This window comes from Chionomys nivalis, chromosome 10 (assembly GCF_950005125.1).
Source record: "Chionomys nivalis chromosome 10, mChiNiv1.1, whole genome shotgun sequence".
Taxonomy (NCBI): domain Eukaryota; kingdom Metazoa; phylum Chordata; class Mammalia; order Rodentia; family Cricetidae; genus Chionomys; species Chionomys nivalis.
The window spans coordinates 9,576,001-9,589,773 of NC_080095.1; the positions used below are offsets into that span (position 1 = coordinate 9,576,001).

A 13,773-nucleotide genomic window follows, 5' to 3' on the forward strand; every position below is an offset into this window, starting at 1 on the left:
ATATGAATCTCTGCAATAGTTTTCATCTACAAATAAAATCAAAAACTTTATTAATGTGAATGTTAGAACTTTTATCTGACAGTATATGTTCTCAGAACACAGTTAAAAATATATGTGTGACTTTCAGGCATAAATTATTAGAGGTCAAAATAGTTTGTGGCTGGGTTTCTGTTTATCCTTTTACTTTGGTACCTTGTAAGGAGAATAACTTTTGCTGGTGTAACCAATCAATCTCCGATTGCATTTCAGAACTACTCTCTGAGATTATACATATTACTGACACTGTTCAACTGGCAAAGAACCAGATAACAGATAGCTCTGGGACCTAGGAGAAAAAGAAATAATACTATCTGATAAAGAAGACAAGGGGAGGAAAAATTCTGAAAAAAAAAACTAGCCAGTCTGACCGCAGTTAGAAGAATAAACTTGAGGAGGAAACATATTTGCTAAGCAAGAATAATATTTAATGTAGTCGAATTTCAATTGTATTTCAATAAATAATGCCTGGCTGAAGATCTGAAAATAAGAGAGCCCCACTGGTAAGCCTTATAAACAAGATAATCATTATACACACTATAAATCCCAGTAACCACAATGACATGTACCTTTAATCCCAGTAGCCACACTAGTTGTCATAGAAACCAGGTAGTACATGCTTTAATCAGGTGGTGAATGCTTTTAACCCCATCTCTAGAGAGGCTTATAGAATGCAAGGAAACAAATTTTGATACATATTCTATTCTTAGAGTTATTAAGGCAGGATGACCATTTTGGACTAAGGTCAATGTAAGAGTAAGTGGCTCGTTGTTTTGCTTTTCCAAACTTCAGGTTGATCTCCAATTTATCTTTCTGAAATTTTATTAACCATGCTTTATTTATTAATTAATTAATTAATTAATTTTTTTTTGGTTTTTCGAGACAGGGTTTCTCTGTTTAATTTATTTTTTCATTTCATTAATTGTGCTTCATTCTACCAAGCAGTTCAGAGAAGAAAGACCATGGTGATAACTGCTTAGTCTGTTGGAAGAACAAAACGACATGGTGGTGTGGAGAGGAAGGTAACAGGAAAAGAGTGTATTTGGGCATAAGAAGTATCTGAACTCCCTGGTGCTGCAGTTCAGGCAAGTCTCTTAAAGTTCCAAGTAAATCTTTACTGTGACGAAATGTATAACATGCTGTTGTGGAGAAAAATGGCAAGTCATTGAGGAACCCAAGAGCAGAAGGATATGGCATAAAGGCATAGGCCCACTTGGATTTTTATGAATGTCACAAAAGAGCTGGGAGAATCTTTGTGATGGGGAGCAGCAGTTATATATAGTAGGTGGGAAAGGTCATTCCTGGAACACCTTAATGATTAACATGGGTATATATAATGTATTTTTTAATCACTGATCAAATACTAATCTCTAATACTGTTTATTTTTATATAGTAGCTCTTCTATTTTTGACAATCAATCTTAGGCCTTTAGGGCAGAAATACTGCATCAGTGATCTACGGCCTTAGCCTCAGTTTGTTACTTCAATTCAATGCAAACATTTATTATTCACTAAACATTATACAACCTGTGTCAAATCGTATAACTTTTCTGATCTTACAAGAGATTATTTAAAAATGTATGAAAACAGAAGAAAGGGGTTTGCAATTTTAAAGCCTAATAGTGTAAGACCAAAAACTTATATTTCTACATAAACCATAAATATGTGTTAAGTAAATTTTCTTTTTTTAAAAAAAATTCTTCCTTATTCTCTATTGTTTTTTACCCAGTTTCATTTAGACAAATCACTATTCAAACCTATGTTTCTCCTGTTGCAATATCTCACTTGTCTTGCCATCATGGGAAAGAACACAGTTCTTCAGGAATGCAAAGAAAAAGTCTACCAACTGAGCTATGTTCACAGTACAATAAGTGATATTTTATGCTATCCAAGGAGTACAGACTGGAAGGACTAAGTCTTGCCATATTTTTTTTTCAACATTCATGTGTGATACAGAGTCTTTGTAGCTCAGGACACAATTTTCTTTCATGAGGACATACTTACATCTTTGCTTTCAGATAAGGAATATCCACAGTTTCTTTGAATGTTTAATAAAAATACTTTGAAGACTCAAATATTCATTGCTTTAGAATATCACTTTCATGGGTATATTCCCAATAGTGGCATTACTGGATCTTGGGGTAGGTTGATCCCAAATTTCCTGAGAAATCGCCACATTGATTTCCAAAGTGGTTGCACAAGTTTGCATTCCCACCAGCAATGAATGAGTGTGCCCCTTTCTCCACAACCTCTCCAGCAAAGGCTATCATTGGTGTTTTTGATTTTAGCCATTCTGACAGGTGTAAGATGGGATCTCAAAGTTGTTTTAATTTGCATTTCCCTTATCGGTAAGGAGGTTGAGCATGACCTTAAGTGTCTTTTGGCCATTTGAATTTCTTCTGTTGAGAATTCTCTGTTCAGATCAGTGCCCCATTTTTTTATTGGGTTCATTAGCATTTTAAAGTCTAGTGTCTTGAGTTCTTTATATATTTTTGAGATCAGACCTTTGTCTGTTGCAGGGTTGGTGAAGATCTTCTCCCAGTCAGTGGGTTGCCTTTTTGTCTTAGTGACAGTGTCCTTTGCTTTACAGAAGCTACTCAGATTCAGGAGGTACCATTTACTCAATGTTGTCCTTAATGTCTGTGCTGCTGGGGATAAACGTAGGAAGTGATCTCCTGTACCCATATGTTGTAGAGTACTTCCCACTTTTTCTTCTATCAGGTTCAGTGTGTTCAGACTAATATTGAGGTCTTTAATCCATTTGGACTTGAGTTTTGTGCATGGTGATAGATATGGATCTATTTTCATTCTATACTGATGAATATCTTGCATATCACCTTAGAACCTTCATCTGGCGATGGATGGAGGTAGAGACAGAGTCTAAATTTGGAGCAACGGTCTGAGCTCTTAAGGTCCAAATGAGGAGCAGAAGGAGGGAGAACATGAGCAAGGAAACCAGGACCGCGAGGGATGCACCCACCCACTGTGACAGTGGAACTGATTTATTGTGAGCCCACCAAGGCCAGCTGGTCTGGGACTGAATAAGCATGGGTTGAAACTGGACTCTCTGAGCATGGCAGACAGTGAAGGCTGATGAGAAGCCAAGGACAATGGCACTAGGTTTCGATCCTAATACATGAACTGGCTTTGTGGGAGCTTAGCCTGTTTAGACGCTCACCTTCCTGGACATAGATAGAAGACCTTCGTCTTGCCGGGCGGTGGTGGCGCACGCCTTTAATCCCAGCACTTGGGAGGCAGAGGCAGGCGGATCTCTGTGAGTTCGAGGCCAGCCTGGTCTACAAGAGCTAGTTCCAGGACAGGCTCCAAAGCCACAGAGAAACGCTGTCTCGAAAAATCAAAAAAAAAAAAAAAAAAAAAAAAAAAGACCTTCGTCTTCCCGCAGGGCAGAGAATTTGGACTGCTCTTCAGTATCGAGAGGGAGGGGGAATGGTGTGGGGGGAGGAGAAGAGGAGTGGGGATAAGGGGAGGGGAGTGGGTGGAGGGGGCATTATTTGGGAGGAGGGGAGGGAAATGGGAAACGGGGAGCAGGTGGAAATTTTAATTAAAAAAGAATAAAAATAATAATAATAATAATAATAATAATAATAAAGAATATCAATTTCACCACAGAGAATATGGATCTCAGTAGTTGCTAGAAATTTCAGGTGAATGTCTAGAAGTATGTCAAAACTAATAACAAAAATGCCATTTTTTTGCTGCTGAAATTAGGGAAATCTCTATACACAAAGAAGTTCCTTCAAATATAGATAAATAAGACTGTTACTATTCTAAAAGATTTGTTAGTGCCTTTGATTATCTACGTTTTCTCTAAAGCCTCAGACATACACCTAAAAAATGTCCATGCAGTATTCCTTTGATAATACTGATCATGGAACTTTAATGACACATCAGCAAAGAGACTCATATTTCCATGACTACACATAGCTTTAATGGACAAGAATAGCAATTGTTATGCTTTAGGAGCTAGAGAAATGTGAAGATAGAAAATTTCCTGTGAGTGTTGCTGTCTACCTCCTGAAGAGAACCCCCATTATCTTTGCCTATTTTACCATACAGTCATTTGTCTTGTTGGAAAGAGCAGCTAATAAGCATCATGGTATGTGATGGAAGTGCAGTCACTAGAGTTAAAAAAAATAATCATAGCAGAATTCTTACATTACCCAGAGCTTATCCATGTGGTGTTAAGGCAATGGCAGAGGAATCCCATTGACAGAAATCAGAGGAACTGACCAGAATCTAATGCTGTTCCAAGTTTCACAGCCTGTCAGAATTTTACTGATCTTTCATATTAAAGGAGAAAACTATTATCAGGCAGGTTCTAACACTAACCTCAGTCACTATAATCTTCCTATCTCTTCTTCCTTGCTGTTATGTCCCTCATAGGGATCACACAGCGGTACACAATGCTCCAACAGATAATCCTGAGCACTTTTTTTAAAAATATTTATTTATTATGTATACAATATTCTGTCTGTGTTTATGCTTTCAGGCCAGAAGAGGGCACCAGACCCCATTTTACAGATGGTTGTGAGCCACCATGTGGTTGCTGGGAATTGAACTCAGGACCTTTGGAAGAGCAGGCAATGCTCTTAACCTCTGAGCCATCTCTCCAGCCCCCAATCCTGAGCACTTTTTATAATTGATCATGCACTCTAAATATAGACAGAGCATCCCAAGCATGGTATATGTTGAAACTCAATATAAAAATGGAAAGGTGGTTCTTCCCTGATTTGTTGGAACAACTAACAGAGTTCTTTTTTAAGTCTTTTACAAACCAAGAATCAGTTCATTCTATAGACTGACACCAGTTGTGCTGGGAGAAATTTCATAGGTTTATCACTTGATGGAAACACATGAAATGTGTTTAAATATTTGGGTAATATAAAATTTAAACAAATGAATAATAAATACTGTTTAAAGCTTTCATCATATTGTTCTATTAGAGAATTGCAAATTGGAAAATGATGTGAGATTTTATTTTATTCCAGTAGGAATGATATTTAATAGAGAAACAAATTACACCAAATCTTGATGATCAGTTGTAGAAAGGAAAATCACATTTAGATGGAGAGAGCGCTAATTGTTGCGGTCTGTATAAAATTTACTCTGGAAATTCTCCCAAAACCTGAAAATACATTTGTCATGTGAACTAACTATATCACTTCTGGGCAGACACCTAAGGATTCTTTACTGCCAAGATACCAGATCATTTCTGTGAAATGTCGCCCTATTCATAGCAGCTAAGACCTGGAATCATTCTAGAGGCCCAGCAATGAATGAGTGGACAATAAATATGTGTTTGAACCCATTTCTTGTTCTATCTGTACAGGCACTCAGGTTCATGCTCCTTTTCTTTAAACTTGTTAGATCTGTAATGGAAGATTCAACAAGCATATGGGATACTCAATTATATTTCATACAAAACACTTGTTTTACTGTTTCATATTGCAGATGTACTTCATGACCCCTTCTTGTGGACAGTTAGTTTGAGATGTGTTGCATTCATTTATGCTTTGGATTATTTCTTCAATTTTGCAAATATGTGCTGCACTTTTTATGTTGCATTTGTTTAAATTTGTAAAGCTGAGTTCCATTCCCTAACTAAATCTCCGAATTGATCTTCTAAAGATCTAAATGGTCAATTTCTAGTTATTAAAGAGAAGTCAATATGGCTGTTAAAAAAGAGAATAAGCAGACAGAGAAAGTTAGGAAAGAGAGTGAAGAGTGAGAAAAGGAAGAGAGGAGGATACAAATGGGCCAACCACACAGCCACACAGTCAGTCCTGGAGTAGGAAGAAAAGAAAAAGGTATAGAATAAAAAAGGTAAAAAGCCTCGAGGAAAAATGTAAAGTGAATCAGAATAATTTATGCTAGAAAATATGAAGTGAAAGAAGCAAAAATAAGGCCAACATTCACAAATAAGAATAAGTCTCTGTATTTATTTGGGATCTGGGTGGCAGAAATCCAAATAGTTACAAAAAAATCAACTACAATACCTCATATTTAAAAAGAAATGTTTTGTCCATTTATGTGATACAGACCGCATCAACTTCCTGTTCTCATTCTCAAGCCTCCAGTGAAGAATGAATTATCCAGGGCCAGAATTGAAAGTCTAATTCATAGGAAAGAACTTTAAGCCTTAAGGGATTGGCGTCGAGAGGATATATCTCCTGTAGGAAATGTAAATAATATAGATACTAGTGGATGCATTGTGGGAAGGTTGGGAGAGAGGATCAAAGGGGGAAGAAAATGAAAGAGAAGAAGGGAATAAGGGGAAAAAGAGCTAAAAGTCAGATCCGCTTAGTGGATAGTTTAGAAACCTATTACAGTAGAAGTTTCTAAAGAAGAAATGTAAACACAAAGATATGTTACAGCTCCTTAGATTATAATGGTTTCCTGCCTACATTATATGATAGGTCAATTGTGGAACAAAACTTGTTTGAGTAACCAACAATATATGCTTTGCATTAAGGTTTTTCCAAGAAATAGAACCCATACTCTACACTACTTGAGTGACCAATAATCTGAGAATAGATAAGCTAGGAAACTACAGTAAAATAAATATCATTCATTCAAAATATAACATTACATTAAAATGACTCTCTATAACATTCTGCTATAAGCAAATTCCAGTGGCTTGCTCACTCATGAGCAGAGAAGCTTCCTATTGCAGAGGATGGGAACAGATACAGAGATCTAAAGCCTGACAATATTCTGAGAGTGAGAGACCTTGGGACATTCAATACTATACAAGATGCCTTCATCAAATCCATGGTGTGAAGAGTTCTCAGCTGCTTCGCTCAGAATGAGATTACTCTACATTACACAAACTGGATGGATTAAGAATTAGGTGTGTTCCCTATACAACAGCAATATGTCAATGGTCAAATTTTGTAGGAAAGATGGAAACCTGTAGGAGACTTTTCTTTCCCCAGTCTGCCTGTAAACAAATTGCATAAACTGAGAATTAATAAAAATTTTAAAAGTTCATCCATTATCATTGGATTGATACTCACTTTTATTTATATTAACACATTTCTCTGATTCTATATGTTGCCACATAGCTCTTGTCTTTACCTTTCCTCCATCCTGTACTTTCCCTCTGCATCTCCTGTGACTTTTTGTAACTCTGCCTTTCATCTTCTAAGAATTCTCCTAGGCTTACTCGCTGGCACCAACTTTCCTACCCAGGTGTAGACCAGTCAGATTTTTAGTAACCAGTGAGAATAATACATATTTAAACTGTACAAAAATTATTACACATGCACAATTTCATCTCATGGGTGAGAAAAGATAATGACATTAGAAGCAGTGTGGTCATACTAATCAAAAATCAAGAACTCAGGAAATGTAGCGTGAACAGAAGGTTGGCACTGAGTTGTGACTTAAAAATACATGAAAAGAAGAATTTGATGGAGAGGGTAGCTAGGAAATGGATGCAGGTTCATGCCATGATGTGTTTACTGTGATGAGTGTAGTACCCATGCTCTCTTATTCCAGACTCTATCTGTAGGAAGTCAGAGACACTGTTCACCATATTGTAATAACCAAGAAGGGTAGTATCCACCTCCAGTTTATAAAGTCTAGCTTGACTTCCCTCATGCAAATGTATCTTCTAGCTCTGTGTTAAATCCTCTCCTGTACTGTGGGAGCTCACATCTCTCTCACAGGCCAACCTCTGAAGAAAGGGAGGTGTATTCTAGAAGATGAAACTGTTTGAACTTCTGTACCTGGTGACAGCCCTTTCTGGTGAGTGTTCCCACTTCATACATGTGTCCATGTGGGGTTCTGACAACATGTGACTGAGAGAATTCTTTTTTTTTTTTTGTCTGAAGGAATTCTGTCCCAGATTCAGCTTCAGGAATCAGGACCTGGCCTGGTGAAGCCGACACAATCACTGTCCCTCACCTGCTCTGTCACCGGTTACTCCATTACTAGTGGTTACTACTGGCGCTGGATCAGACAGTCCCCAGAGAAGAAGTTGGAGTATATTGGGTACATAAGTAGTGGTGGTAGTACTAATTACAACCCATCGTTTAAGAGCCGCGTCTCCATCACTAGAGACACATCCAAGAACCAGTACTTCTTGCAGCTGAACTCTCTGACCACTGAGGACAAAGCCACATATTACTGTGCAAGAGACACTGTGTGGGAACTTCAGCATTAGCCCAGACACAAACCTCCCTGTAGAGGACCTCTGGACCAGAAGGGGGAGCTCAGTCCTAACTGATCTCAGGAACTTTAAAAACTGCAGGCAGAGAAAGAAAAACACTTGGTTTTTCTCTGGCTTTTCTTCTAACTGCCTAAGAACAGAGAAAATAGAGGTTGATTTTTTCCTGATTTTTGTGGAAATACTTAGAAATTCTTAATATTTCATTTGATATTTGTTGAGAACTTCCAGTATATTGCACTTCTTATGGTGAAGTATATTCCTTGTGTCCATAGCGTCTCAGGGTATTTATCATGAAAAGGTATTAGATTTGTTAAACTCATTTATCACTCTTGTCATATGATCATGTGGATTTTATCTTTTAGTCTGATTGTGTTGTGTATTACATTTGTATCTTTACATATGTAGAAACTTCACTTCATCTCTGGAATGAGGTCTACTTGCTCATGTTAGATGATATTTTTCCTTTATTCTTTTATTAAATTTATGTATTTTATTACAAATTTACACACTAGCGTCACCCTCTGTTATCAGAGTCCTAGAGTCTCACTTTTAAGTCTCCTTATAATAGCAGACATACATCCCAGCATAGATATGGGGCAGAGACAGATCCAGCCAGTGTAGGAGGTGATGGAAATGCCTAGTGTAGGGGTCAGCCACTGTGTAGATGATTTCTCCCTTGTTGAAATTGCTGTAAGTCCTCTTCAGGCTACAGTAAGTTCATCTTTGTCCAGGAATAATATGTGGCCTCTTATGCTTTACATAATAGTCAGATGATCTGAAGAGAATGTTGATCCAGTTTCTTGACAATTATTTACAATTTTCAATATTGTAGACCTCAAGATCATTAGGTCTAAATTTGGATTACACTTCACAGATGTGGCACAATACAATTCAGAGATGAAGTTATATGCATAAATAGACCCTGGGATGACCTCCTATACAAATATTGCCTGCACTGTAGTGCAAGCCTAGATCCCGTACTTAAATGTACACCTCCTATATTTAGAGGAAAGTCCCTGGGTCTGTCTCAGTCCAGCTGTGAAATTTGGAAACACAGGCTGGTTGACATGCATAGCTTTTGTTACACTCCACACACTTTGTGGTGCAATTCTGGGTGTGGGTATTCAGCAAGATTCATAAGAGTTTAATGTGCCATTAGTATAATAGGCTCACCAGGGCCCTATTCACAGCTGCTACAAGGTTTTCAGTGACTGAAAGACTGATAAATGCTGTCTTGAGTTAATATTCCTTTCCTGATTCATCTTTGTTTGTATCATTTTTATAAGAAATCAAATGAAAAGACAGACTGATGAACAGTTGAAAAAATTATGATTGAAACATAGGAACAGAATAAGGCACACCCATTTCTATAACCCAGATATAGCTCTATTTCTCTCTCTCTCTCTCTCTGTGTGTGTGTGTTCGTGTGTGTGTGTGTGTGTTTAATTTTAAGGAATGTTGGACATTAAAGCAGAACCATGCATAACTATCCAACATCTGACCTCCGTTGTGGTTATTTTTCAAATGATCACAAAAGTCACTGACTGAGCTGTGATAGCTTGCAGATTCCTCATGAAGTTGGGCTGTTTTAGCTCATGTGGCCGGTGTCAGTATTGATCATCCTCTGTTTTCTACAGTCATGGCCTGATGAATGTCTGCATTGTTCTTCAGGTTGGACCAAGGAAGTAACTGTTCATGAAAAGGTTTCTGTCAAAAGCTTACGATCTCACTGGGTCTTGTATCTAATACTGGGGAAAAATCACTTTTTCCAGTGACTGGACTATTGTCATTAAATACAACAAAATTCCATACAAGAATATCTCTGATTTTTAGAATGAACTGCAGAGACATTGGGACACACTCAGTACAATTCAAACCTGACTATCAGTTGCAGATACTCAAAGTGAGGGGTACATTTACATTTTTATTGCAATGGGAAAATATGATGAGTAATACCAACTTGGGAAGAAAAATATTTATTTCAAATTCTAGCTTTCACATTTTAGTCCACCCCTGAATGAAATCAGTGCAGAAAATCAAGGTCAGAACTAAAGTAGAAGCAGTACAGGAGTGTTGCCTACTGTCTTGTTTCCCAAAGTTTGTTCATCCTGATTACTTAGAAACCCCTGAACAATATACGGTAGGAAGTTCTATGCACAATCGGATAGGTTTTGTCTGCTCAATCATTAAGGAATAAGTTGAATCAAAATCTTGCCTATAGTAAGATATTTACAGACGTTTCTCAATTGAAATTCTTTCCTCTTAGATTACTCTCGATTGTGCTCTTAATTTATCAAAACATTAGTCAGAAGATGAGGTAATTTTTAGTGTCAGAATCATCTTTTCTTTTGTATAGTCTACATAGAAAGCTTGTAGAAAACATTATTTGGAAAACATTATATTATGTTATTTTCCAAGTTTGGTCCTTTTGTTGTAATAACCACCATGATCAAAGCAACTAGGAGAAGAAAAGGTCATTTTACAGATCATAATCCAACATTGAACAAAACCAATATAGGATTATAAAGATGATGACCAAGGTGAAGACGAAAAGTGAATACTGCTTATTTCCTTAATTAGACTGCTTTATTATATAGGCCCTTCCTAAATACCCAGGAATAGAATCTAGCATGATGGAGTAGATCCATTTACATTCATTATCATTTAAGTAAATGCATACGAGAAAGGCTGTAGGCCAGTCAAATAGAAGGAATTCTTCAATGTAAATTATTTACATCAAGGTGTTTCAAATTGATGGCTAAGTCACCATCACTATAAATGTTAATTTAATTCAGTGGTCAATGAAGATCCAGGTTATAAAATATTCAGTGTGTCTTGGTATCTTAAAATAAAGAAGTGATAGAACAGTAATGCACCCTTCACCTACATGGTGGTAGAGAACATGCTGGAAGAGACCATGTTCCTACATCTGAGATATTCAGCACTAAGATGAGAATGAAGCACTGTGATGGCAACTCAGAGATTTGGTGGTATATACATCTATGCATCACACAATAGGTAATGATGAGAAATGCTGACTTATGTACTTGTAAGAAGTAAAAGTCTTGAGAAACAAATTCAAGAAAACAAATGTCTAGTCAAGTCATTGGAAAACTATGCTTATTTAAGACACTGTTGGTTCTTATTGTTTCTGGGTAAGAAACATGAATATGAGGAACTTACCAGGTTATGTAGTTAATAACAAGTGTCCTTCTCCTCAATAGGCTGCAATTCACATCCTGAGAATCATATCGTAAAAGTGTCTGAGAGTAATCAGCTAAAATCACAGATGTCCCATTTTCTCTGTTGAACAGTTATCTGAGTTCAACCACATTCTCTAATGTTCTCTACTGTTGCCTCATGGGGTCAGAAAGGGCTCAATGAACTTTCTTAAAAACAAAGATGATTTTTACTTCACATAGTATATGCAGAGGTAACAATCTGGAAAAGGGCATGACACAGTCTGAATAAGAAATGTCAAGGGGAGGGGTGTTACTAGTGACACTGTCATTCTGGGAGGCCTGTGAAGGTATATGTGTAAGACATGAAGAGTTCAAATGCTGAGTTGTATACAAATGTATGCAAATAAAAATGGACAAAGTCTCTGTAGGTTCCTTACTGAACAATTTAATTCAGTCATGTCACATGATCTCAACACAAAACTAGAGTTTCCAAACTCCAGAGGCAACTACACTTACAACTTAGGGCTGTAGCTGACTTGGGTGGTGCCTAGTGCATCAGTATTGAAGTCAACACAGCATAAGAAAAGATCTGCAGAGCATGTAACAAAGCAATACCTACTGCCATATATAATATAGGAAATGAATAATTGGGCAGAAATTATTTATGAAATGCATATTTTGTTAGTGATTATTAAATGACATAGATGATACTTAATGTGTGTGAAAAATAGCTTAGTACAATACAAATATTTTTATAACATTATCTTTACCGCTAGCCTTTCCCACAACATTTACAAACATATTAGAACACGCTATCTCTTAGCTCCAACAACAGAACTTATATAGCAGGAAGGCATACAAATAACGCCCATATCTTCTCATGAAACCCAGATAAATATTTGCTCGGAGTCAGACAAAGGAATCAGTGCTGGATGCCCAGGTCTTCCCATTCAGTAATCAGCACGGAAAATAAAACACACAGTGGATTTAGTGTTGATTTGGGTTTTCCTTGTTGCTTGTTTAAAAGGTAATCTATGATGAAGAGATACTGAGTGTGTTAGAGAACATGAACAAGACATATAAAAGATAGAGCTTCTGTGGCAATTTACTAAAAACATTCTCTGTGTTTGCAGTAGTCCAGTCTGACGTGAAGCTTGTGGAGCCTGGAGGAGGCCTGGTGAAACCTGGAGGATCCCTGAGACTCTCCTCTGTAGCCTCTGGATTCACTTTCAGTGGTTACTGGATGCACTGTGTTTGCCAAGCTCCAGTGAAGGGGCTGGAGGGGGTTGGAGGTATTAATACAGACAGCACTACTATAAGATATGCACCATCTGTGAAGGATTGATTCACCATCTCCAGAGACAATGCCAAGAACACTCTGTACCTGTAAATGAGCAATGTGAGATCTGAGGACACAGCTTATTACTGTGCTAATTACACAATGATGGAATTTAAGTGTTAATTCAGACATAAACTTCACTTTTAGGCTACCAGGGGGTGCAAAAGACACAGAATATAGGTTCATCCCAGGAATTTATGCAGACTTGAGAAGTACTCTTCTCAGGTGTTTGACCTGCATTTCTTTTACACTTTCTCTGGAATTTTCTCCACATGTATGTTGTGAAGGGATCCAATGTCCTCAACACATTATATGTTCTCGTGCTAATTTATCATAGGAGGCATGGTCTCCCATGAACAAGTGTATACTGACAACTACAGGGACACAAAGTACCCTACATTAGTCACTGAAATTTCATGAGAAGAAAGTACATGTACATCTGAGTATTTGCATATTCTAGGCAGAGGTCAGGTCATACTTTTTGATTTTAGCTGCATAAATGTTTAAGGGAAAGTCAAGAAAAAGATGGCACCATGATAGTTTGATAAAAACATCCTAGCATATTTGCAATCATCTCTTCTCCTTGAGGATGGTGCACTCAAGTTCAAATGAGACCCAGGTGTGCTTTTAGTTCATTTGGAAGGGAAAGGATATAGTTATATTTTAATAAATTATTAAATAAGAACATTTTCCCAAAATTTTGTATATTCTTTACTTTGCTAATGATTTCTTTCCTGTTCAGAAACTTGCTTGCAGAAAATATCTCAGTTATGAATACTGACTTTTTTTCCCATATCTTTGTCTCTCAATAGAATTATTTTCCAAAATATCATTTATAATTCTGCCATCTCTCCATGTCTACAAATATTATAATCCTATTTGATATGTCTCAGTCATTCACAAGATTTGAGTATGTGTTCATTAATGTTAGATTAATTGATATGAATTTTTCCTGTAGATCAACAGATTCACAACTATGCCTACTGATCAAAATAGCTTTTGTTTATTTTAATGTTTTCTGT

The 13,773-nt window shown here is 37.0% G+C and overlaps 1 gene segment (V, D, J or C); it reads left to right on the forward strand.

The window, feature by feature from the left end:
• Nucleotides 1–7,763: 7,763 nt before the first annotated feature.
• On the forward strand, nt 7,764–8,224 carry LOC130882787 (Ig heavy chain V region 3-6-like). The segment is given in 2 exon segments: nt 7,764–7,806; nt 7,893–8,224. Coding segments are annotated over 2 exon segments (375 nt in total).
• Nucleotides 8,225–13,773: the final 5,549 nt, after the last annotated feature.